We start from the raw sequence: 27905 nt of genomic DNA on the forward strand, positions 1-27905 counted from the left end.
TGAAATGTGAACAAAATTTAATTAACTTTGTGAGGAACACTGAAAACAATGACAAACAACCATTTTTGAAGAAAAAAAAGAACAGAACTAAACAGAAATATTATGTTCTCCAACTCTGAAGTGCAAATGTTGATCACAGATAAGGACCCCATCCAAGGTACATGAGGCACAGGAGGTTATCATCCGTGGCTTCCTGAATGAGGTAGTGTACATGGCCCTCAATGGACAGAGGCAGGCCCATCACTTTATTCCTGTTCTTGATCACTCCCTGAAGACGCTGCTCTATGTCCAGAACATGAGTCTTAGCCTAGAGTGGAACAAAATCAAATGATGGCTATTTACAACTACTTAAGCTCATAACTTAATCTATAGTTAAAATGCAGCAGCTCAAATTGCATGTAAAGCAAGTGTTTCTAATTTCTAACAATAATGCCTTATGTTTATACATAATTCAAGCCTGCTTAGCTGAATATAAAAGCAAATATGATCGACGTCACAGACAAGGATCTTCATTCAGGCTGAAGTAACTATTGGGGGAAGTACCTTCTCATTGAGGATCTCTCCAGATTCATTGACTTGTGTCTTAGAGGAACCCTTAACAGGTTTACTCCACTCCACCAAAGGATCATGCAGGAATGTTTTTAAAACACTGGTGAAAAGGAATGAAGCCATTATGAAATTTGAAGTATTATACAAATACTGTATGAAATGTTAAACTCATTATGCAAATCAAACACACTCAACATAGAACAGAGATTTGCTTTGAAAGATTTTTCATTATTCATGCATTTTTACTGCATGATTTATTGTAATGCTTTTTTCCTCAGTTGGTCAGAACAAACGTGGCAGACTTCAGATGGCAATATACGGTGAAAATTCTTATCTGGGTCATATATTCCAAGACATAGGCTAGAATCTGTGATTGCAAAATACAGTAAATATTCCCACCGGTGCAATGACTGACAGCTACACATTCACCTCAAAACATTAGATTCATCCGCGCTGGAGCCGTGCCGGAACACCGGATCACAACCGCGCGCACGGAAGATAATTCCGCAAGAAACTGCAATTCCATGTTTTCAAACAGAGATGGCGACAAAGAGGCTAAATTTACGGACTGCAGCTTTAAAATAAAGGCTGTTCTTTTAAACCTTCTATTTATTCTATTCTATTTATTTTTTTCATAATTGGAAAAAAAAAATGCATCAGTTTCCACAAAAAATATTACACAGCACAACCATTTTTAACATTGACAATAATAAATGTTTCTTCAGCAGCAAATCAGCATATTAGAATGATTTCTGAAGGAACATGTGACACTGAAGACTGGAGACATGGCTGCTGAAAATTCAGCTTTGCTGAATGGGTTTAATTTTTTAAATATATTAAAACAGAAACAGTTATTGTGAATTATAATACTTCTCCATCTTACTGTTAGTACTATATTTTTATTCAAATAAATGCAGTCTTGGTGAGAATAAGAGACTTATTTTAAAAAAATATATTTTTAAAAATCTTATTAACCCCAAACGTTTTAACTGTAGTGTAAGTTTGTCTGCCTGTGTAAGTTCAGAGATGTTCACCTCATGAGTGGCTCTCTCTGGTCCCTCATGAGTCTGAGTGTGACTTCACAGGCCTGTCTGAACAGACCCTCTGTGCCCATCGGCCCCATCGCATGAACCATGTTCTGAGTGAGCCGGAAGGGAACCACCTCAGGAACATCAAATGTCTCTCCCTTAAGCACCAAAAACACACTTAGTCTTCAGTTATCCAAAGATACCAAATAAAGGGAGTAATAAAATTGACACATTCCTCATTCATCTCACCTTGTTGAAGAGGCAGTTGAAATCCACATGGACACACTCGCCAGTTAGGGAGTCAAACAGAATGTTCTCTCCATGGCGATCGCCAAGGCCAAGAATATAGCCCACCATAGACATGACTGCAGTAGAGCGACAGTAAGCAGACCTGCTGTTGTACCTGTGAAATGCCACATTTGCCCCGTGTGCGAAGACATTCAAGTAAGTGCTTTTCTAATGAATAACTCATTTTAATAGCTAATACTAAGAAACATTTAGCATATTACTGTGCAAAGATACCATGAATATGAATAAAACACTGAAAGCCTGTAATATATACCAAGAGGTGGGATCAGGAAATGTCCGTAAGAACCACTCATGAAAAACTGGTGGGTGTCTGGCACACAGCACATCTTTGTGCAGCTTCAGCTTCTCTTGAAAAGATGCTGTTTTTGGCAAAATCAGCTTTCGCAGCTCTGTCCCACTGACATAGATCCCTGTTCAAAAAACAAATACACCACTTTAACTCAATTTAGACCACTTTTGCTAAAAAATAGGAGACATTGACAGCCTTAAAAACTCAAATGTGATCCTGGACAACAAACCCAGTCTTAAATCGCTGGGGTATATTTGTAGCAATAGCCAAAAATATATTGTATGGGTCAAAATTATCCATTTTTCTTTTATGCCAAAAATAATTACAATATTAAGTAAAGATCATGTTCCATGAAGATATTTTGTAAATTTCTTACCGTAAATATATCAAATCAAATCATTTGGACAAATTTAAAGGCACCCTCAGATTCGATTTTTAAATAGTTGTATCTCAAATATTCGAAAAAACTGACATTTAAGACTGGTTTTGTGGTCCAGGGTCACAAATTTTTAAAACAGCATGTTTAACACTCTCTGGAATTGATTCTGATTGGTTAGTCAATATTTTATGTCTATATAACAGTACACTACCGTTCAGAAATTTGGGGTAGTTAAAATGTATTAATGCAATATTAAATCAGAAATCATTCTAATATGCTAATTTGCTGCTCAAGAAACATTTCTTATTATTATCATTGTTGAAAACAGTGCTGCTTAATATTTTTGTGGAAAAATTTGATGAATTTAAAGTTTAAGAAACTCAATTTATGTAAAACAGAAACCTTTTATAACATTATAAATGTCTTTACTCCTTTTTTATCAATTTAATGCATCTTGCCAAAAAAAAGAAAAAAAAAAGAAATAATAATAATTATATATATATATATATATATATATATCAATTACGGACCCAAACTTTTGAAGGGCAGTAGGCCTGTTTATTTATTTGGTGATAAAAACTGTAAGCTGATTATATCAAAAAAGAAACCACTTCGAAGTGATACAAGCTTTTATTCTACGATCTGTTTCAGAATATATAATGCGACACATAACATTACTCCATTATGACATACACTTTCTACCCTTCAAAAAAGAACTAGAGGCTATGAAATCAGCACACCTTTCTCTTTATACTGCTTCGTGAGGATGTGGCGTAAACCCGCCGTGTTGTTGACCCACTCTATTATGCCACACTCTTCATTCAGAGGGATGACTGCGTATGTCCGAATGTGCAAATCCCTTCGTCTAGACTCTACATCTTTCCTCAAAGACTAAACAAAGGCACATTTTTATTAGGAAAGTTTTCAGGAAAATGCAATTCATTATTCAAGTATATCATGAACAGCACAACTCTTAGTACCTTATTAACGAGACAGTTGAACTCCATCAGACGGCAATCTTTCCTCAGGTCATCTTTAGGTTTGCACATCATGGTGTAGAACTTTCCATCAGAGCCCTTGAGCGAGATCTTTTTTGGCTTCTGCAAGGATGCCAAGATCTCCACCTTCATGAAATGAAATGTATAATATCATGAATAAAGTATCATCTAAATTGAGAGTGATGCTCAAAAACTGGAGTATGTTGAAACAGGTGAGCCTGACTGTGTCATCGAAGCCAGCGAGGTAGACCCAGTGTCCTGGAAAAGGGTCATGTTTGGGGTTGGCTCCTCCAGTGGAAGGCAGGGTGGGTATAAGGACAGACTGCAGGGGGATGAGGATCTGACTGAAGGTGGGCTCTTCCACCAGTTTCTTCAGCATTCTGAAGTGTACACTCATGCTGAGGGTGCTGCTGTTCCCATCCACCTACACAATTAAACAAAGCACAGTCTAACTGCATCAAAACGCAAGAGTCATTTTAGAACCAACTGATTTTAAAATGAATGCCTAAGGGGAAAGCTGAGGAATACTAAAGATTAATAATAAATGCATAAAAGCTGTTTCCTTGGAAATCTAAATATTATTTTCTTGCTAGCAGTACAGTCTGTCCTACTGGTTTATTGCCGAGCTCCACCAGCTTGTCAGTCAGTCTGTTGGCATCTCCTATAAATTTCCCAAATGACTCATTCAAACTGACAGCCTTCTTCAGGATCTCCTTACATCTGTTCATTCGAGTTGGATAGGAGGACTATAAAATGAAAGAAGCATATACATTGCACAGTTTATATCTGTGAAAAGACATTATTTATGGTTGTAGATGTGGCTGAGGTGTCTGACCTTTGACACAGCCGTCATCATCCACATAGCTTGTTGAGGGTAAGCTAAGAAAACTTTGGCCACAATCTCCATCAGCACAGCAAAGACCTCGTTGTTGGAGTGGCAGATTCGGGAGATGAGCTGTGAAAAGGCCGTGAGGAACTGGTAGGGCGAGAGGTTGCTGGTGTGTTCGCTGATGACAGAATTGATCTTAGTGAGTTCAGCACGCATCTGGGCTCGGTCAGAGCGGCCAGCTGAAAAAGAGGGAGGAAGCTGGTGTATCACAGTGGTCTGTTTTAACTAGGTTAGTCAATCTTTGGGTTGATAGTAAACTGATTTGAATCACTAGGCTACTAGACTGCAACTTCAGTTACATTAGGCAAAAAAAAACAATTTCATAATATTAAGAATAATGATAACACTAGTAATAATTACAGAGCTAGTATCACTAATACTATTAATATTTTCACTTTTTTTGTAATATTGCACACTCTTTTAGCAAATCCTTCTATTTTTATCATTAGAAATCAAGTATTGGTCAACAAACGATTTATGATTGAAAAGTAGTGCTGTCAAACGATTAATCGCATTCAAAATAAAAACCTTGCTTACATATTATTTGTATGTGTGCTGTGTATATGTATTATGTACATATAAATACACGCACATGCATGTATATATTTCAGAAAAATAGGTTATGTTAAATATATTTATTTATAATATAAATTATATGAATATATAGACATTCAAAATATACACTGTATGTGTGTGTATTTATGCATAAATAATAAATATACACAGAAAACAAAAACTTTTATTTTAGATGCGATTAATCGCGATTAATCATTTGACTGCACTATTGAAAAGGTTTAACTATTTCAAGAACAATGCATATGAATCTGCTTGATTCATAATCAATGCATTGATAAAAGTAAATCTTTTAACTGTTTATTTTTCAAACTAGTTATAGTTAATTGATTTGATTGATTATTTTGACTTGTTGACTTGTCAATTACAGGCCAATTAAAGGATTTAAGTATTTCAAAACCAATGCATATGATTGTGCAAGATTTGTAATCGATGTTTTTGTAATACAATAATTTAATTGTTTATATGCTTAGTTTTATCACTACAGATTATCGCAGGTAATTTTGTGTTTTACCTTTTTCAAACTCATAAACTTTGGCTCCGAAATCCAGCCATAAGGTTAGCATTCTGGGCATGGCTTGATAGATGTACTGATTGCCAAACTGCAGGGCTCTATGAAGAGAGCAAAGCATTACAGTATCCACCTATTGCACACTGAAACATTTAAATCATAACTGCTCCAACAGGAGAATAACCAACAGAAAACATCTTACTTTCCAAAATATGTGACGATATAACGGATGAGGTTGCCCTGTCTTTCCAGTTTGTTGTCAGTGACCATGGGCATCACCTTGTCATAGTATTTGGCCAGGTAGAAATTACCATCCTCCCATTCTGGTAATAGATGTGTGACATCCTGTATTAATGAAAGAAAAAAATATTGTCTGATCTATGGCTGGACAGAGTTAATTGTGAAGAACATTTTAATCATCTAAAGAACCATTTTCACTATAAACAACCTTTTGTCCAATGGAAAAGTTTAATTTAACAAGTGAATTTATTTTACATTTACAATATATTGACCACTTCATGTGTTTTAATAAAGAGAATGTTACAGTACTTGAATCTCGTTGTAATTACATTTTTAAGTTATGTAGTTAAATATATATATAAAAAAAAAATCCTGATTCCTGTTGCATTTTTCCTCATAAGTTACTGAAATACCTTATAGGTTTTCATTATAGCATTGCTCTCAAAGTTGGCCGTATCTTCCATGTATCTGCCCACCAGCAGCATGGCATTCCCTTTTATCTGGATTCTCTTTGGGTCCATGAGTGGCTGGTCATCAGGAAAACACTGCTGCACACCTTTCTGCAGGACTATCAGAGCCTGATGTACATCACCCTATAAAAAAAAATGTTCTGCATTAGTATAAACAACATTTAGCTCATCAGCACCAATAGCTTCGCGGTCAGCGTGCCGACATATACCGCTGTTGCGCTTCGGGCATCCCGAGTTCAAGTCCCGGACCTTTCCCGATCCTGTCCCACTCTCTGTCTCCCACTTTGCTTCCTGTCTACATCCTGTCCTATCCTAATAAAGGCAAAAAACGCTTAAACAACATTGCTGGTCAAATGCTATACCTTAGACCAGAGCCATTTGGCTTTCTCGATGAAGAGCTCAGAGAGGTGGGAGTTCTCAGCATTGAGCAGGGCGTTGAAAGCTGTTTGGTGATGACCAGCTCTTCTGGCCACACGAGCGCTCTGCAGCCAGCACTCACCGACCTGCTCCTCACATGAAGAACTGCAAAGAAGTCTTCATCAGCATAACAAACGCACTCTCAAATCGAATTATTTCACCACTCAAACAGAATAATTACAGAATACCTAACCCTAATGAATTACAAATTATTTGAAAATGATGATTTATAAAGAGAAAGACAATATAATACCAAGTACCTTTAAAAGCATATTCAACAATGAACTCATTACTTGGAATTTTGACATGGAAGTAAAGCATTTTGTGTTTTGAACTGAAAGTAGCATGAGCTCATACCCCTTGCTGAGATTGAGAAGAGCTCTCCGCAGGGCCAGGATGGGTTCCTTGGCTCTGAACGAGTTTTGGGTCATAAGTTGGCGGGCGTCCCACTTGAGTTTGGGCTCAGGTTTTTTTTCTGTGCTTTCCTTCTGCAGCTCAGTGAAGGCATGCTCCAACTCACACAGCATGTGCAGCCTAAGATCCAACACGAAAGTTGAGCATACTGTATGTGTGGTTTTTATTTTTCCAAAATGGTCAAACACAAGATTACCTGACAATGTACTCGTATCCTCTCTGATAGGTGCCACACTCAAAACTGGCTGCTGATAAAGGGACAACTTGTTCTTTCCTGGCTATTTTAAGTTTTTCATAGAATGCCTCGGAATCTTGCTTCTTGGCAGCCAGCAACATTTGGCCAAGTCTGACACCCCATGTGCTGGATTTACAATCTATAAAACAGATGTGACAAACATTAACACATCTTCAATCTGAAAAGCATTTCTATGTTTCTTGAAACAGCAAAAATCCTTTACCAGAGGCAAGATAGTCCTCAACTAAGTCCCACTTTGACAGCTTCCATGCTGCCTCGACCCGGTACGCATTCAGATCGGACTTCCATCGTGGCCTTTGTAAAGGAAATAACAGTTTAAAAATACAAAACCTGGGGATGCATGAAACGGTGTCAGAAGACTGCATCTACATCAGTACGCCTACCTGCTTGCCAGAACTCCATTGACCTGGGTTATTACTGTAGAGAGCTGACCAAGACCCAACATAGAGTTCATAACACCATGATAATGGACAATCTGCATGCAAAAATAAGCAAGTGAGAGGGAAAAGTAGTAGTTACCATGATACTAAAAATGAGAAAATACATGAATGGTTAACCATGCATATGTCAGTACAGAATACTCTTAAGTTAAACTAAATCAAATCATGTTTCCAATATGATCTTACTTAAAAGGTATGAACTACACTTATATCAATTACTGCATAGGATTCTACAGGATATAACAAAAAAATATCACATCAGATCTACTGAATTAGCTTGGGTTTTTCTCAAAATGTGTTACGTGAGTTTTCAGTCATGAAAAGCATATCAAATATTCAAGCAACCCCATATAAATTGCATCATTCTATAATTAAATAAAAATAAATGATTTCACTCTTATGGAGCCCCAAATCTGCATACATACATAAATACATAAATACATTATCAAACAAATACAATTCATTTTTATTTACATGTAGTCCTAAATGTATTTTTTGTAATACTTTTTCCTTGATTCATTATTTTCTGTATTTCTTTTTAACTTTAAACACTGTCCAAATTTCTATGGGATACTGCAGATCAATGGGAGAATTCCAAGTTATTTTCACCAAGTTATTTTTCATATTATGTCGAATTACAATTTTCCAGAACTACAGTATACACAGTTGTATAAACAAACCTTTATTTATTTATTTGCTTGTTTTCATAGACACTGTATCATTTTGCACCTTTTTATTTTTGTTTAATGTGCAAAATTATATAGAGTTGAAATATATAATTCACACATGTCATTGTGTCACAATGTAGTTTACTTACTATGGCACTGGGTCTGTTTGGACACTGGAAGCGCACACTAACCTGAATTTGGCAGGTACCCATCAGAATAAGAGTGTGTGGTTCTCACCTGGTCTGGCTCGAGTTGGATGGCTCTGTCGTAGCAGGCAGTGGATTCACGCAGCAGTCCAATGCTCTCATGCTCCAGGATCTGCTCTCTCAATGACGGCTCCTCTTTTCTCAGAGCATTTACACCCCTCACGCCATCTGGCTCGTGCATGGCTGCATACATAGTCTAGAAGAGGACCAGCAAAACAGACAGGTTACAACAGAACTTAAGAGTACATCTGATTTCTAGCCAAATAACAACAAGATTAATGTGCATTAATGTGTGTATATTTTCAAACTCCAAGCACATTTGATAGATCAGATTGTATTTTATTTTATTACATGACTCTCTGGAATACATGCTTCTGATTGATAAACTGTAGCATTATACGAAGTACATAACAGCAGTTTTCTCAGGCAACCAATTTTCTATATATACTACAGTTCAAAAGTTTGGGGTCAGTAAGTGTTTTTTATTTATATTTAAATTGATCAAAATTTATCTATTTTCTATTTATCAAAGAATCCTGAAAAAAGTTGTCATGGTTTCAATAACATTTTAAACTTCACAGCTGTGTTCCAACATTGATAATACGAAATGTTTTATGAGCACTAAATTAACATATTAGAATGATTTCTGAAGGATCATGTGACACTAAAGACTGGAATAATGGCTGCTAAAAAATTCAGATTTACCATAACAGGAATAAATCACATTTTAAAATATATTAAAATACAAAACAGTCATTTTAAATTGCAGTAATATTTATTATGATTTAACACAATGTTACTGTATTTTTTATTAAATAAATAGTGAGCATAAAAGGATAAGAGTGAGCATGAGAGACATTTTTCAAAAACATTAAAAACTTTTGAACAGAAATGTGGCTGTGTTAGTTTCATGTATTTCATACCATTCCTCTATTAATTTCTTACATGAAAACTAATTGCTTTATGTCATTTTTTCTCTTTTTCTTATTGACTCAAGTCAATATTTCATGTTCATTTATTTATTTAGTCAGTAGCCATAACCAGTAACCGTAAAAACACATGCAAAAAAAATCTGTAGATTTTTAAGACCTGGAGGAATGAAAGATGGTCCTGAATGTTCTGCTTTTTCTCACGGATAAAGGACTCAAAGTGCATGACAGCACGTGTGTAGGCTCTGGAGCGGAAGGATGTCTTGGCCAGCACATCCTGAGGAATGCTGTTTAGAAAGGCCACTACACTTTGATACTCACTGCTCTCTGGGCCTAAGAAGATGAAGAGTGAGAAATACTTTAATTTCACTTGACTTACACACACGTACATGTTATTTCTGTTGCATTGTTTAGAATAAAATTTCACAGCATAATGAATTGAGTCACATCAGTAGTGTGTTACTGATGCAATTTAAAAATGTGACATTCCCAATAATGTCAAGACATGAATAAATAATAACCACCAGAAATAATAACCATCAGCTTTTAGGAAAGAAAACAGCACTGAATTAAATGGAAATGTAATCTTGTAAGTGACCTGTGGCCTGTGGCTGCAGCTGCTCTCTGGCATGTTTGCCTGGCCTCTTGTTGGTACTCAGACTCTGCAGCTTGTGGCGGGACCACTGAGTGAGGTGGTCCAGCATGGAGAAGACAGTTTGTGTGCTGAGCTGACTCAGACTGGAGGCGTTCTCATGCAGCCGCACTAACCGCGGGTCACCCTCCTTTAGGACTGCCATCATCTCTTCATTCACCTACAGGACCCAAACAGAAAAACTATTTTGAGCATTTGCACTGTTTCTGTTTTACATGAATTACATGAACAGTTTACTATCAAAAATGAATAGCGGGTCCTTTCCACAGAGCTTGAATTTGTACCTCTCGCTGCTCCTCCTGAGTACATCCAATCAGCACATAGACCAAAATATGGGGCAGCAGATAGATGGTCACTTTGTAATCATGCTTTATGATGAAACTACAGCAGTTGAACACTTTTCCAGCAAGTTCATGTCTAACCTGAAACACATTAAAAAACTAAGTTGAATTAGCCTTTTAGGCATATTTGAGGCTGGAAAACAAGTGGATGTGGACTTACTTTACTGATGAGATATCCTGCCCATGTTGCTGACCAGTCAGAGAATTTGCTTCCACGGCTGGTGAGGTATATAGGCTTTTTCAACTTAGACCAGTTCACCAGCTTCTGAGAGCTCTTATACCTTTAGATGATTAAAACAAGTCAGTTTTATGAACACTGGATATACAATAAGCTGCAGGCAACAAGCCATGCAAAAGGATCATGCCCAACCTAGTATTGAGATGCGGCTCCAGGATTTCCTGAACCTGCTCTGGGAATCTTCTCCATAAACGGCGACCTGGCGAGTCAGTCCTACCCTCCCGACATTCAAATAATGACAGCAGCTCCTGAAACAGAAGGTCACAGAGTTTAACTACCCTGAAACCTGCAAAATATTGGTTATTGGCATCTGCTTATATTTGAGATTTTTTAATTTATCAATATCAGCCGATATCTAGAATTTTAAATATGCATGTTCATTTCCCCAATTTTTACATTTAGAGTCATATGACACAATTTCATGTTTTCCCTTCTCTTTGGAGTGTTACAATCTGTTCACGCATAGATAATATCCATAAAGTTCCAAAGATTAAAGTCTCAAACCCAAAGAGATATTCTTTCTAAAAGTTTAGACTTAACCACACATTCCTAAAATGCCTCAATCAAACACGCCCCCTACAAATCTATGTCCCTGTGTTGGACGATTTGCATAACACCGTTTATAACAAATGTTTACGCAAAATAAGAATGCGTAACTCTTATTCTCTCTGTAGTATTATTGCCGCCACCATGTCATGGAGACGCTGTGTGTTTCCAAATATGGTAAGGGGTGTAACATTTCCGTCACTCACTTGAGGTTTTAGCCCAATCACAACGCACTGGACAGTTGGCCAATCAGAGCACATCGAACTTTTCAGAACAATCAGAACAACTGATTTTAGCTGGTTTTATTTTTAATTTAATAAGACAACATTGTATAAAATTTAAATACCAGCCATTTATCAGGCCAAACTTTTTAGATCATTTCAAACATTTCAAGCTAATATGTTCAAAACCAACTTAATATCTCCTAAATACTTCTAAAATCTCAAAGCAAGTCTAAAAGTGAGGCACAAAGGATATTATCTTTAGCACAGTGCATACCTGCATGGCATATGCCGCAGCATCTTGAGCTCTCACATCATCTGCATAGGCTAGAAAGGCTCTGGTCAGCTCTGTCAGTAGTTCATAGCCAAAGTTTGGATCATCAATTCCACTCTAAAAGCATAAAGACATTCTCTTTATTCTGTGCCTAACACTCAGAATACATAAAATGCAAAGCTACAGACTTAAAACGTGATCTTCAAGATTCTGCTTGACACATACAGGAACAAAACTGTATGAGGAATGTCTTACCACAAATGTCGAGCCAGTTCCCTGAGTGTCAGCGGGTGACAAATCAAGTCGACCAGGATCAATGGCTCCCAACTCCCCCAGGCATTCCCCACACAAAAGCCTGGCTTCAGGATTGACGTCCTGGCAGCCCCGGAGCAACACCGTCACTAACTGAGAGATCACTGGCTCCACCATCTCACTGTCCAAGACATGCTTTAACAGAGCATCCTGTAGAGCAAACAAATATACTGTAGATCAACCTTTCAGGCCTTTAATGTGTTTTATTTTAAGCCTCCTTAAAATAAAGATTCCTATGCATGTATTTGCATCCAAGCTGGTAATGCTTTCTTATTTATTAAGAGTGAGTCTGACCTGGTTTTTGTATATCATCTCCTTCAGGCTGGTGAGAGCATGGATGCGTACGTCCACATTCTCATGCTGGATGGCCCGCATGGAGAGCTGCAGCGCTGCCTGCATGTCGGTGCTCTTTGAGGTTTGCTGTAGTTGAAGAATTGTGTATCACAAGGGTAATTATTGTAATAGCTTCATTGTGTTGAACTCATGGCACAATACGTAGCACAACTGACTTTTACATTGTTTTTTGTACTTATTGATGAGATGATTGGTTTGTTTAGGTTGTACCTTACGGTTATCTTGAAGGACCTTGTGAATGTTTTTCAGTTCTGGGTGGTCAGGTAGGAAGTAGATTTCATGAAGAAAGTCTTGCACTTCCTCCCTAAGATAAGAAGATCATGAAAAAATTATTTTTACCAAGGAAAAAAAACTAATACATTACAAATTACATTTTTGTATAATTTATTAGTGTTATAGGGTAAACGTTACAGGGATAGTTCAACCAAAAATGAAAATTCTGTCATTAATTACTCACCCTCGTTCCAAACCCGTAAAACACCCTCATTCCTCCTCGGAACACAAATTAAGAGGTTTTTGATGAAATCCAAGAGCTTTCTCATCAAAAATAACTTAATTTGTGTTCTGAAGATTAATGAAGTTCTTCTGGGTTTGGAACGACATGTGGGCGAGTAATTAATGACAGAATTTTCATTTTTCAAAGGAACTATCACTATAAAATTATTTATCCTTTAATATGCAGAGACTACTATAAATAAACAAAATTGGCTCAGCCAACAGCATGAATTTGGGGCGGGACTATCTGTTTGTCCATCCAATGGAGCATTCAAACGCAACTGAAAGTCATTTTACACACTTTACACAACACACTTTATGAGCATGTTGTTGACAAATTAATTATTAGCATCTATAAAATTTCTAAAAATCATAAAAAACCTTTAGAGAACTAAAGCCATATCTAGCCTATTACATAAAAGAGAAAGGAGGAATGACACACACCTGTTCTCCACTATGAGGTAGTGCATGATCACCGCCGTCTCTTTAGGCTGGATGGAGATGAGAGGTAATAGAGCAACGATTACATGACTCAGAAGCGGACCCAGATAAGACGGGTCAAGACAGCGCACGAAACAGTCCCACGTCCTGTAAACCAACAAGATAACAATAAAGCCCATATCCTTGTTATTGTGTGGGTAAAGTGCAATTACAATTTCATCCTCTGATCTGACTGCATATTAGATACAGATGGCTCTTGCTTAGCTTAAACGTTAAAATATAAATGTGAATCTGGTGTCCTGCTGAGCTCACTGCAGTAATTAAAGAACAATCTGGATCTTATTGGCAGCACTCTCATGCAGATGGTGCTTCTGATACTCTTCGTAATTGATTTGCAAAGCTTCTTCTGTACATTCACACCACTCAACGCGAAACACACCTGCAGCAGAGCTCTGGGAAGTCGTCCTTGTACCTCAGGCCAGTTCTGAGTGTAGTCATCATCTTCACTCGGACTGAGCTGATGTGCTTTGGACCCATTAGCTTCATCAGGGCCATTAAACTGTTCAGCGCCTGAGTGGAGAAAAAAGGTCATAAATTTACTGACTTAATGTAGATACAACCATCTTGCTACGTCAAGTACTAAGTTTTCTCAAGAGCTCCTACAGCTCTGGATTCTTTGTACTATATAACCCACACACTGATAAAGATTACCTCTTTACTTGTCTTATGACATGACAAAGTGATTAAAGAAAAAAAAAAAAAAAAAAATTCTTAAATTTTCTTTAATAAATGGATTCATATTTTTCTCTGAGAACAATTTTTTTTTAATTTGTAAAGAATGTTTGCTTTAGTTCACAAGTAGGACTAAACATTCAATTTTTAGCTGATTTGTTGATAAATATAACACTTTTTGGTGTTTGACTTTTTTTTTTTCTTTAACTGTTGATGCATAACAGCCTGCTGCTGTATCAATTCGGTCAATTCCAAACATTTATTTTTTTGTTTCATAGAAGAGAGAAAGTCATCACGTGGATTTGGAACAACATGACAGAAAGTAAATAATGAAAGAATTCACTTTTGTTCCAACAAGCCATGACAAGCAATGAAGAACAGAACATATTGCCCCACCCCCAGAAAAATCTCATTGGTTCCAAATTCCAGCTGCATATAAAAGTATATTAAACGTTAAATATATTCTGACAGGTGGATTTGTCATTTTCTGCAGCATTTTGCTTACAGTGGAAATAGAAAAAAAACTATAACGTGGTGTATGATCAGTTTATAATGCAGTAAAACAGATCATAGCTACTGAAAGCTTATGTTTCATATTAAAACCAGACAAATTGCATTCAACACCTACCATTTTCTTTTTCTCTTTCTCTCCAGCACTAGAGCTCAATAGCTGCATGTTGAAGAAAGCCAGAATGCCAAGAAGCTTGGGCTGCAGATAATCTGCCTGCACAGACATACAGTACAGTGACTGACGGCATTATTTCCAGAACAATGACTACAATAGACAACTGAAAACAGAGTCCAATGCATTCAACTGTGTAGAACAAATGTGCTTGAATCAGTTTGTAAAACATTTGCTGGATACTCAAGGGCCTTAATCTGATGATTATTATTAGAGCAGCTGTACCATGTGTCCTGAGGTGGTGATTTCTCTTGGGCCCTGGTAGGGGTCGTCACTGGAGGCGAAAGAAGCTAAAATAGCAAGTCCATTAAAGACCTGCTGGTAGTGTTCTCCTAGACGCAAGAGCAACTCATTATGAAGACCCTGGAAATCCTGTCTCAACAGACTGCCCAATTCAATTTCTGTCTCATTCTGTGAAAAAAAAATATATATACAAAAAACATATGTATTTTGTAATTTGTCTTTTTCCTCTCTACTCTCCTGATTTCATAATATGAAAAATCACACCTTAAGGTAGTGGAAGGCTCTTTCCAGCTCCTCCTTGGTACAGGAACACACAAGATGGGAGAATATATATTTGAAGTTATTGATGAGCATTTCTCTGCGGTTGACATTCAGTTGCTTGGCAATAGTGCGGATCAGGGCAGAAGCTGTAGGACTGGCCTTGGCTGCCAAAAAGGGAAGAAGGACCTGTAGTGTCCGCTGTGAACAAAGCGATAGAGAAAGCTCATTACTTCAGTCAAATTGGCGATTTATAGTCACAGTTTAGTTTATAGGAGCAATTTATCATGTACTATATTTGACCAAATGACCAAGGGATAGTCTATCCAAATATCAAAATTCTATCATCATTTACTCCCCCTCAGGTCATTTCAAATCTGTATACTTTTTTCTGTGGAAAACACAAAAGAATATATTTTGAAAAACGATAGTAACCAAACAGTTTTGCGTCCCATTGCCATAGTATTTTTATTTTTTTTGCCCATACTATGGAAGTCAGTGGGACCTGAAACCATTTGGTTACCAACATTTTTTTTAAAATATATTCTTTTCTCTTCCACATAGGAAAGTATGTCATACAGGTTTGGAACAACATGAGAGTGAATAAATGTTGACAGAATTTTCATTTTTGGGTGGACTATCCCTTTAAGGTTGTTCTGTTACGTCAGAGGCTGATCTTGTTGAATCTGATATTGAGATGTTGGACTTACATTGAGAAAACGATTAAGGTCAGGAAAATCAAAGACATGTGCCACATGAGACAGAATGTCCAGTGCCAGCTCTCTCTGATTGGCTGCTTCCTCTTGCAGAGCCTCACAGCTCTGATCTGGTGTGCAGCGCAGAGCCGTCACATGTCGAGAATGCAAAGACTCCACCAAGAACTGCAGTAAACGGAAAGGTAGAACCATTACATATTACATGGACTAAGGTTTGACTGACCATAAAGTTTAATACGTTTTAACCTAAACAAACACTGTTCTCTATTTCTAACTCATAGTTTTTAAAGGGCACCTATTATGCCCCTTTTTACAAGATGTAATATTGGTCTTGGGTGTCCCCAGAATGTGTCTGTAAAGTTTCAGTCCAAAAAATACCCAACTGATAATTTATTATAACAGCTGGAAAATGTCATTTTTGGGGTGTGTCTAAAAAAAAGGGCTGATTTGGAGTGTATTGCTTTAAATGCAAATGAGCTGCATATTCCCACCCCATCTCCAGAAGAGGGATGGGAAGCCAAATGCACTGAAAGTGGGACAAAACAGCGCGATGTTACAGAGCTCGCGCCGCGCAGACCTGTCATTAGTGCAGATCAATTGACCGAGCCGAACGAATCTCGTAAACTAATCTCACAAGCGCGGCGCTGATCAGTTAAAAATACTTAATTTACGCACACAAATATGGTTAAAACGCTAAGCACTATAAAGACATGCCATTCACAAAGGAGTCTGGAGTGATACACGTATTTAGGTAGATTTTGAGGTGCATTACATTGAAAAATGAAAGTAATCCACAGCGTCCTCAGCAGCTCGGATGTTCGGATAAAATGAAGACTCTTATGTTCAGTCTTACATCCAAACACAGAGCACAGGGATTGCTTGCGAGAAATTGTTGACGTTACAGCTGCTCGAGCGTGGAGAAAAAGGAGGACAAATTACAAATGGTGAGGGCGGAAACTATGGCAATGCAGGGCTGTCAATGAACCCCCGTGGCCCGACCCTACGCAATGTGACATCACACTGTGGTGAGAATCAAAACGGCAGGATTAGTGAGACTGACTTGGTTAAAAGGGGATTAAAAAATGAGGAGTAGGTGGATTTTTATCATTGTAGGGTGGTTGTGTTCACACACTGCCAACACACTTTTATGTCCAAACACCATGTAAAAGTGGATTTTGCATAATAGGTGCTCTTTAAGCTTTTTGAAGGTGATGAACAGCTTATGTTGGTACTCAAATTGATACATATAGCACCACATAAAAAGCACAGCATTATTAATAATGAAAACATTATCAGAAGTGCACACTGACCTGGCAAATTGGGTTCCTGTATTGATTGAAGAAGGACTGCAGTTTGAGGTCTCTACAGGTGGCCAAAGCCTGGATCTCTGTGTAGGCTGCTACCGACACAGGATTAGACTTGGACAGCAGGCAGTGCAGAAGACGAAGCAGAGCAAAGGACACCAGGTTCCCTTCAGCAGCTCTGAGAACCACCATAAGCAAGAAAAGCATTGTTGATGCATGATTTGAAAACTGTTAACAGCAAGAAGGATCAATAGATACTAAAAGTGTCACACTACCTCCCAATTTCTCCAGTGGTTAATATGAGTGTGTTTTTGAGTTCATTGTTTCTGGAGGTCTTTGCATTTGTATAAGCTTCTTTTAGCCTGGACACAAGAAGCTGTGAAAATCAAAATCATAATACATGCATTAGTTAGTTTGAATAAAAGCATCTGCTAAATGACTTAATGAATGACATTAAGCGCCAAAAAAGTGGAGATGGTTACAGCATGTTAATATAATTTGAATTTTATGATCTGTACCTCCTTCAGGAAGCCATTTCCATTCCAAAACTCCAGAAGATTCTTGATATTTTGGCCAAACTTTATGCGGACTTCCTGGTCAGGGTCTTCAATGAGGTTGACTAATGTGCTAACCAGAGATTTTGTGTCAGGGTCACTGTTACCCAGATCCACATGCTTGAACAAGTGCCGTATATTGCTGATAAAAGCTGCCGTTTCAAAAGACAAAAATTGAGACTGATATGGTGAGCAAAAACTATTTTCACAGTACATTATATACACTGTAAAGGCTGTAAAGCATAAGGTACATAACTACCAAAGCACAAAAAAGTAAATAATATTTAACAAATTAATTGATTCACATTTAGTTATTTACATCCTTCAGACTAGCACTTAATCCTCAAAACAGATTACGCCTTCCATGCTGAAAACTGTTGGGATAGTGACTTTGCATTTTAGTAGTTCCAGTTCTATTGTCTTGAAGTCAATGAATTTTCTTAATGGGTTTATAGTGAATCACTGTAATAAGGTTTGTGGTTCACACAAAAATAGATCATCAGTGATGCTGACGGAACTAACCTTGCTTGACTTTCTTGTCCTCCACAGGTTTGAGCAGCAGAAGGAATGGGGTGAGGATGGACGCTCCGATGGAGGTCTGGCTGGGGTGGGAGTCTGAAATGCTGAGACCAGCACAGAGCAGCTCATGGGATGGCATCGTCTCCTGAGGGACCTGCAGTTGTGAGCTCTCAGACAAACAGCAGGCCAGCTGCCCCATAATACCAGCCAGCTCGATCTTCACTTGTGTTGAGCTGTCCTGGAGTCTGTTCCTAAAAGCATTATTGAATTAAAATGTTTACGAAAGTGCAAAAAGTTCCCCTTTTAACAGTTTTTTAGTTATACAAATTTAAATACCAGTCAAATGTTTTTTAAAAATAAGGCAATATGCAAATCAGCATATTAGAATGATTTCTGAAGGATCATTTGACACTTAAGACTGGACTAATGATGCTGAAAATGTAGCTTTCATCACAGGAATAAATTACATTTTAAAATATATTCAAATAGAAAACAGTTCCTTTAAATTTGACTGTTTTTGCTGTACTCTGGATCAAATAAATGCAGGCTTGGTGAGCAGAAGAGACTTCTCTAAAAAACATTAAAAATCTTACTTTTCAAAAACGTGACTGGTAGTGTATAATGCATATGGATTATTTAAAAAAATTAACTTAAAATGTAAAAATAGAATATATATTCTCAATAGAAACTTCCATTTCAAATCACAAATTTAAAATTCCCTGACATTTCCAGGTCTGCCATGACCATAAGAATCATGAATTCTTGGATGATGTTTTTTTTGACTCAAAGTGTGTGACTGTTAGATGACGTACAGAAGGACCTCGTGGATAAGGCTGTAGGATTTGACTCCTAGGTGGTGCAGCAGAAGAGGGAAGCCTCTGACAGCACTGGCCCGCTCGGCTTCACTGTTACTTTGCAGGGCCCAGCGGTAAACCGATGACCGCCAGTCACCGCACACACTCTTCAACAGCAATGCAAGCAGAAACACACAGTGTGCTCGAGTTTGTGTAGCTATAATCAAAAGTACAAAAAAACAAACATTCAAATGTAAGTACTGTAAAAAAGAAAAAAACTCAAATAAATTCAACTTATTTAGGAACTACATTGCAATAAACAGTTATCCATTAACATTATGAGATACTGTAAGATACTTACAGTAGACAGGAGCAAGTTTCTGGGAGAGAGCAATCAGACTTGCAGGAAAAGAGGCCGTCTGATAAACCGATTGTGAAGAATGCTCAAGCACCCATGGGATCGAGAGCAGAGCACAAATATTCCTGTAAAAACCTGTCTCACCCTGACTATTGACTGTAAACAGACAATACAATCAAATCAATTCAAATGAGCATGTATAATTCCTTTAAATACATCTATAAGCTGCTCTTGAGTGAAAATTCAGAAAAATATCTCAACAAATCAGCAAAATGTATTTTAAATATAATCTCAAAATGAATATCCATTTTTAATTTTTTGCATTACAGTGTTGTGGTGCCTAAATTTAGTTGTGATATTAAGTTTTGTGATTTATTATTAGAAGAAATACTATTTTGTATCAGCTATTTAAAGGTTATCTCACTTTAACTTAAAAATAATAATTAACAGCTTTTTGGTTTGGGCCAAAATTGTTATATTAGTGCATCCCGAAAAATAACCAAGATGCAGTTATATAAAAGAGTCTTTGAGTCAAACGTAGGTTTTAATAAGGAACTTGCAAAAAATAAACTCACTGTTAAGATAAAGGACAGCATCAAGGATCCTGACAGTACCCTCCACCAGAGGCTCCAGCTCTTCCTCATTAGAGGTGTTTGCCATCACTGTGCGGCAGCTCTCGACTACCTGAGCCAACATCTGAGGCTTTAACCAAATGAGCTGAGCTGCATCTGAGGTCTCTGATGTCTTCTCTCCTCTGCCACTGAAGAGGTATTTAAGAATGAGAACCAATAACCATGCAACACAACAAAGGTCTTAAATAAATCCATACCTCTGTGATCCATTCAGACAGTGCTTTGAGCAAAGTGCAGCCAGATGGAAGATGACCGCCAGTCCCTGCATGGTGCTCACGTACTGGCTCGCTCTGTGGTCCCTCATCTGGGTCAGTAACTCCTCTAGTCGGTTGTCTACAGCTGCCCACACCTCACTTCTGCTCTTCATGTCCACCTGCCTAATTGTGGACAAGATGAATACACATGGTAAGAGGAGAGACTGAAGGAATGTCTATCTGGAGAGTGGGGACAGAGAATTGCATACATTGGGTGAGTCTTTTCCCCGCTCCTTAGCTGGGTTGGAAGAGAGAGATTTGGGCGTTTGGCTGGAACTGCCTCTTCATACATACTAGGATCAGCAGGGTCAGAAACACCGGCCTGCATATCCTGCACTACCGCAATGGCTTCTGTCTTGAGGGCAGCGTACAGGTAGCCTTCCACGCTTTGCTAGTTTTCATACAACAAAGAATAGGTTACTTTCTACAATATATCACCACATTACGACTTGAGATTGGAGAGCTAATGTATGGCAAGACTGTCAGCGAATAATGATTTGAAGGGCTAGTTCACCAAAAAATTTTAATTCTCTCATCATTTACTCACCCTCATAGCATTCCAAACACATAACCCAAACCCTTAAGACTTTTGTGCATCTTCAAACCACAAATAAGGATTTCTGTCCCTTAACTGAATTTAATTTTCAGAGAGATTTCCCTTAATTGAAAGTCCAGGTGACCGAAACTATGGAAAAGTTCACAAAGAGAAAAAGAAAAACCATATGAATCAAGTAGTTTAATCCAAGTCTTCTTTTGATCAACACACATCCATAGAGTTTAGAGCTTCCTTGCTTGACACACAAGATCCAATTAGGTTTGTTCTCATGCTTCAAGCAAGAACGGTTGAGTATCTGTGATTACTGTTCTAAATATTTTTTATTTACCAAAGTATTATGGGTTTGGCACAACATGAAGGTAAGAAATTGATTAAAGAATTTTCCTTTTTGGGTGAACCATCCTTTTAAATGTCAGTTTTTTCCCCAATATATTGTATGACTTAACACTTTGAATGTACAGTAGCACGAAGATGTCTGAACCAATTTTATGCAGTTTGTATCTTGTTTTTTGAAGCTCAACAATGTTGTGTTCCGTTCATTTTCATTGTATGGTAAAGAACAGCCTGGACCTCTTACTAGACTTAAAATAAAAGGGGAAAACATAGGTCTTTTTTTGATAAACTTCTCCTGTAAGTGAAGTCAAGTCACCTGTACTTAACAGTATCAAATTGGAGGATAGAGTGTCAGTAATGTATAAAAATAAGATTAAACACTCAATTTTCAGTTAAGGCATTTAATTATTGAGTTCAGAGATGTTATTGTCTAGATCAGTTTAGTTTAAATAATATCTGCTAAATCAAATTGACGATAATCACTAGAAATTAAGTGTCCCCAACTGAGCAAGCCAGAGGCGACAGCGGCAAGGAACCAAAACTCCCTCTGTGACAGAATGGAGAAAAAAAAAACATTGGGAGAAACCAGGCTCAGTTGGGGGGCCAGTTCTCCTCTGGCCAGGAGATAATTGTTTATTTATTGTTTACTTATTGTTAACTGTAACCCTTTACCTCCTGCTGATCCTGGGTTCCAATGGTCTTAATCAGAGCTTTGCAAACGGCTGCGACTCTCTCCTTCCGGATCTGCACTGCACACTCGTATCCGAGAGGAACAAACTCAAGGACAAAGCAGAAGACTTCACAAAGTGTAGCTTTCACCTCTATTACCTTCAACTGCTCTAGTGCCCCACCAACCACCAGTTTCTCAAGCCTCTCCATCAGCATATTGACATGAACTCTCTCAAACCTGCCGTGAGTGCCTTCCTCTGGATAGAAAACACATTGAGAGAGCTTCTGGAATTCCTTGCCAAAGACACCGAGCTCTGACTCCTCAAAAGTAGGCAAGGAGTCCAGAAGATGCAAATAAGCAGAGAAAAATGGCTGTGAATGGTCTTCAGGGAAACATCCCAGAGTCACAATGTGAGTTAAAAGCACCATGGATACTGCCTTGAGTCTTGGGCTCCCATTAGACATTATAAGGCAAGTAGAGTCCCATATGATGGCCACTTCTCTTGGGAAGAAAAGGCCTTGCAAAATATCTGTCAGCACTGTTAATGAAGTTACTAATAACGCCTGAGCTGAGGCATATGAGGACAGATTAAGGATGGTGGGGGTCAGGTAAACGGCCGAATCTCCAGACCTGATGGAGAAGCGTTCCACCACCACTGGCCACTGTGGTGATGGTCTGACCATGAGATTCATATGCACTAGATCTTGCATTAAACATATTAGCTCTGTGGAAAAAAGGCCAAATAGGACTGGACCCTTGGCTCTGAAAAGATGAAGCAAGGAACAGATGACTGATGAGATCTTCACGTGAAGATCTTCACATTCTGGGCAAGCAGCAATTCGCAAGAGGCGGTTGATGATCCATTTACTGAAATCTGTGAAGGGAGAATGGAGGCAGACAATCTAAGCTAGATGTATTTGAGCAGAACTTTGGTATCTAACGTAAACCAAATGAACTTACCAGAGCAGCTGTTCTCTGAGTTTTTGAAGTGATCTGAAAGACACGCTGGGTTTATGAACATTAATGAAGAGGATTTAATAATGTGCTGCACAAAGTCCAGCAGCATCACACACGCTGGCTCAGAACTGGTCTTCTTACATAACTCCAGAGCAACTAAAATGTGAGAAAGATAAAACTGAGTAAAAATAAACATAACATTTAGCATGGACTAAAAGGAGTAAAATTACACTGGAAAGACACTCATTTACATGAGAAGGATGAAGAGAAATTTCCAATAGATTCAAATATTCTATTAATTTGTTTGTCATAATTTCATCATCCACATGTTGTTAAAAATCATGAAGACTTCCTTTTCTTCTATTGAACAAAGACATTTAGAGAAATCTCTGTTTTGAAACTGTTTGTTTACCATAATGTTTTCAAAATTGTGAAAGTATGTGAGTATGTTCATATCACCCATCTGTATATCATACTGCTAGTATTTAAAAACTTGTAAATTATGTCCATAGTACTACTGCCTTATCTGTATATTCTGTACATATGTAACATATTGTAGGCACTGTATATCCTGTACCTCTGCTTATTGCACTTCTGGTTAGATGCTAACTGCATTTCGTTGCCCTGTACCTTACATGTGCAATGACAATAAAGTTGAATCTAATCTAAAATCTAATCTAATCTAAAATATTTTATTTTGTGTTATGCAGAACATCATACAATGATATGACAGAAAGTAAATAATGACAGAATTTATATTTTGGGGTGAATTTTCTTTTTAACATCAGATTGCACGCCAATTGACACACAACTATGAATGAACTAAATATTTAAACATTTAAACTATGCATCATGTACACTACCATCTAGTGTATTAATTCTGTGTGTGTTTTTAGTAGTGCTGTCAAACGACTAATCGCGATTAATCGCATCCAAAATAAAAGTATTTGTTTACATAATATATGTGTGCATACTGTGGATATTTATTCTGTATATATAAATACAAACACATGCATGTATATATTTAAGAAAAATATGTTACGTTTATATATTAAATATATTTATATATAATATAAAATATAAGAATATAAATATATAAATGTATATACATGTAAATATTTTCAAAATTTATACTGTTTGTGTGTGTACAACCTGAATTCCGGAAATGTTGGGACGTTTTTTAAATTTAAATAAAATTAAAAGTAAAAGAATTTCAAATCACATGAGCCAATATTTTATTCACAATAGTTCTATAACATAGATATACACTCACCTAAAGAATTATTAGGAACACCATACTAATACTGTGTTTAACCCCCTTTCGCCTTCAGAACTGCCTTAATTCTACGTGGCATTGATTCAACAAGGTGCTGAAAGCATTCTTTAGAAATGTTGGCCCATATTGATAGGATAGCTTCTTGCAGTTGATGGAGATTTGTGGGATGCACATCCAGGGCACGAAGCTCCCGTTCCACCACATCCCAAAGATGCTCTATTGGGCTGAGATCTGGTGACTGTGGGGGCCATTTTAGTACAGTGAACTCATTGTCATGTTCAAGAAACCAATTTGAAATGATTCGAGCTTTGTGACATGGTGCATTATCCTGCTGGAAGTAGCCATCAGAGGATGGGTACATGGTGGTCATAAAGGGATGGACATGGTCAGAAACAATGCTCAGGTAGGCCGTGGCATTTAAACGAGGCCCAATTGGCACTAAGGGGCCTAAAGTGTGCCAAGAAAACATCCCCCACACCATTACACCACCACCATCAGCCTGCACAGTGGTAACAAGGCATGATGGATCCATGTTCTCATTCTGTTTACGCCAAATTCTGACTCTACCATCTGAATGTCTCAACAGAAATCGAGACTCATCAGACCAGGCAACATTTTTCCAGTCTTCAACCGTCCAATTTTGGTGACCTCGTGCAAATTGTAGCCTCTTTTTCCTATTTGTAGTGGAGATGAGTGGTACCCGGTGGGGTCTTCTGCTATTGTAGCCCATCCGCCTCAAGGTTGTGCGTGTTGTGGCTTCACAAATGCTTTGCTGCATACCTCGGTTGTAACGAGTGGTTATTTCAGTCAAAGTTGCTCTTCTATCAGCTTGAATCAGTCGGCCCATTCTCCTCTGACCTCTAGCATCAACAAGGCATTTTCGCCCACAGGACTGCCGCATACTGGATGTTTTTCACTTTTCACACCATTCTTTGTAAACCCTAGAAATGGTTGTGCGTGAAAATCCCAGTAACTGAGCAGATTGTGAAATACTCAGACCGGCCCGTCTGGCACCAACAACCATGCCACGCTCAAAATTGCTTAAATCACCTTTCTTTCCCATTCTGACATTCAGTTTGGAGTTCAGGAGATTGTCTTGACCAGGACCACACCCCTAAATGCATTGAAGCAACTGCCATGTGATTGGTTGATTATATAATTGCATTAATGAGAAATTGAACAGGTGTTCCTAATAATCCTTTAGGTGAGTGTACATAGATAACATAACAAATGTTTAAACTGAGAAATTTTACACTTTTATGCACAAAATGAGCATTCAAATTTGATGCCTGGTCTCAAAATAGTTGGAACGGGGTCATGTTTACCATGGTGTAGCATCTCCTCTTCTTTTCAAAACAGTTTGAAGATGTCTGGGCATCGAGGTTATGAGTTTCTGGAGTTTTGGTGTTGAAATTTGGTCCCTTTCTTGCCTGATATAGGTTCCCAGTAGGGATGGGCGATATATCGCATGCGATATGCATGCGCATCTCGTCAGTAAAGCCGGTTCCTTGATTAGCGCTAAATCTCCATCACCTGTTTTCAAATGGAGCGGCATTTAATACACGGAGCCGTAGTTCACTGACAAGCTACGCAATTTGCGTTCATTGTCGAAGGCGATATATCTGCAATATACCTTTATATACCTTTCAGCATTCATAGTGCGTTCTAAAACATGCAAGCTTTCCATACCGTATGCACCCCCATACCATCAAAGATGGTGGCTTTTGAACTGAACGCTGATAAAACACTGGAAGTTCTCCCTCCTCTTTAGCCCAGAGGACATGGCGTCCGTGATTGCCAATAAGAATGTCAAATTTGGACTTGTCTGACCATAGAACACTTTTCCACTTTGAAACAGTACATTTTAAATGAGACTTGGCCCATAGTACACAACGGCGCTTCTGGACCATATTCACATATGGCTCCCTTTTTGCATGATAGAGTTTTTGTTGGCATCTGCAGATGGCATGGCGGATTGTGTTTACCGACAGTGGTTTCTGGAAGTATTCCTGGGCCCATTTATTAATGTCAATGACAAAATCATGTCGATGAGTGATGCAGTGTCGTCAGAGGGCCCGAAGACCACGGGCAACCAACAAAGGTCTTCGGCCTTGTCCCTTATGCACAGAGATTTCTCCAATTTCTCTAAATCTTTTGATGATGTTATGCACCGTAGATGATGAGATTTGCAAAGCCTTTGCAATTTGACGTTGAGGAACATTGTTTTTAAAGTATTCCACAATCTTTTTACGCACTCTTTCACAGATTGGAGCCTACTTCTGAGAGACTCTGCCTCTCTAAGACGTCCCTTTTATAGCTAATCATGTTACAGACCTGATGTCAATTAACTTAATTAGTTGCTAGATGTTCTCCCAGCTGAATCTTTTCAAAATCTCTTGCTTTTTCAGCCCTTTGTTGCCCCTGTGCCAACTTTTCTGACACCTGTAGCAGGCATCAAATTTTAAATGAGCTCATTTAGGAGATAAAAGTGTAAAATTTATCCGTTTAAACATTTGTTATGTTCTCTATGTTCTATTGTGAATAAAATATTGGCTCATGTGATGAAGTCTTTTCGTTTTAATTTTATTCAAATAAAAAAAAAAAACGTCCCAACATTTCCGGAATTCCGGTTGTATTTATATATACATAATAAATGTACATAGTACTCATACATATATTATGTAAACAAAAACTTTTATTTTGGATGCAATTAATCGCGATTCATCATTTGACAGCACTAGTTTTTAGCTGTACGGATAATAAAAATAGATCAGCAGCCATTCGTAAACAACGGAAAACATTTATGTGACAAGAACAAAGAACTTTCATCTGAAAGGAATGTCTTGTATTTAATTTATGCAATATTCCTATTGATATATGACGTGCAATATTTGTTTAATATAATATATAGTTTTCAGCACACAATCCATTCACATTGACATTTTTTTCATCATAATTCTTTAACCATTGCTTGTACTGTACACACAGGTGATTGCTTCAATCTGAAGTCAACCACCACCTAACTCCATTATATTTATTTACCATTGTTGAATCAGCATGAGCGTGAGTAAATAATGACAGAATGTGAGATATTCTCCTAAAAACATAAATATCCTCAATAAACTCCAAGATACAATGCATTGTTTCTTACCGACATCAACATCTGTCAGTATCCTGTCAATGAACTGACACAGTATCTGACGAGGTTTCTGTACAGCCTGGTTGTACTCAACCGAACTAGCACTGGAAAAGACACGAGAGCCCTTGTGTGAGCTTTATTTTTCAATATTTATGTTGAGGACACTTTACAAGAGAATTTAACAAGATAACTTATCGTTATTAGCAGCCATCTGTGTAAACATTACCTGGCTAGTTCTTGCAGTGCAGGAATCATTGCTGACATCTCTAGTCCTTGCTCCATTTTAACTAGTTAAATGAGCGTTTACTATATACAAAAAAATGTTTAGGCCGAGCTGACCTAAAAAAAAAACATTCAGGCAATTATTCAGACTCAAAGTCTGTCCATCCTCTGCTTCCACACGCGCATCACTTTCAAAAATATTTTCGCACTGAAGTCTGGCGCTTTGTCTACGGCAAGCGAGTGGTCTCAGTCTATTCGCACTAGCGA

The 27905-nt window shown here is 37.8% G+C and overlaps 1 protein-coding gene across 1 annotated transcript; it reads right to left on the minus strand.

Moving 5' to 3' along the window:
- Positions 1-27855, minus strand: LOC306881279 (serine/threonine-protein kinase ATR-like). Its single transcript, XM_079435289.1, has 47 exons — positions 27643-27855; positions 27429-27520; positions 23005-23157; positions 22047-22918; positions 20695-20876; positions 20429-20608; positions 20175-20359; positions 19603-19755; positions 19260-19458; positions 18451-18698; positions 17893-18080; positions 17650-17750; positions 17381-17552; positions 16065-16235; positions 15361-15555; positions 15079-15264; positions 14800-14895; positions 13879-14009; positions 13443-13586; positions 12714-12807; positions 12444-12569; positions 12093-12299; positions 11841-11954; positions 10929-11044; positions 10719-10839; positions 10502-10639; positions 10164-10377; positions 9726-9898; positions 8668-8832; positions 7706-7797; positions 7525-7616; positions 7263-7440; positions 7010-7186; positions 6598-6757; positions 6179-6358; positions 5728-5870; positions 5529-5626; positions 4388-4620; positions 4164-4298; positions 3776-3976; positions 3535-3678; positions 3295-3445; positions 2140-2296; positions 1827-1980; positions 1584-1735; positions 544-649; positions 1-307 (listed from the first exon to the last, which is right to left on the minus strand). The coding sequence occupies exons 1-47, from the start codon at positions 27696-27698 to the stop codon at positions 134-136; spliced, it is 7899 nt and encodes a 2632-aa protein (XP_079291415.1). The 5' UTR covers positions 27699-27855; the 3' UTR covers positions 1-133.
- Positions 27856-27905: the final 50 nt, after the last annotated feature.

This window comes from Barbus barbus, assembly GCF_936440315.1.
Source record: "Barbus barbus genome assembly, chromosome: 15".
In the NCBI taxonomy this organism is placed as follows: domain Eukaryota; kingdom Metazoa; phylum Chordata; class Actinopteri; order Cypriniformes; family Cyprinidae; genus Barbus; species Barbus barbus.

What these genes read in the sequence shown, in the direction of transcription:
- LOC306881279 (XM_079435289.1), bottom strand. Translation starts at nt 27,698, where the DNA reads ATGGAGCAAGGACTAGAGATGTCAGCAATGATTCCTGCACTGCAAGAA. An exon ending in ACTGACAGATGTTGATGTCG is followed by an intron (nt 23,158 to 27,428) that starts GTAAGAAACAAT and finishes CTCACATTTTAG; the next exon opens with TTGCTCTGGAGTTATGTAAG. An exon ending in CAGGATATCTCATCAGTAAA is followed by an intron (nt 10,640 to 10,718) that starts GTAAGTCCACAT and finishes AATGTGTTTCAG; the next exon opens with GTTAGACATGAACTTGCTGG.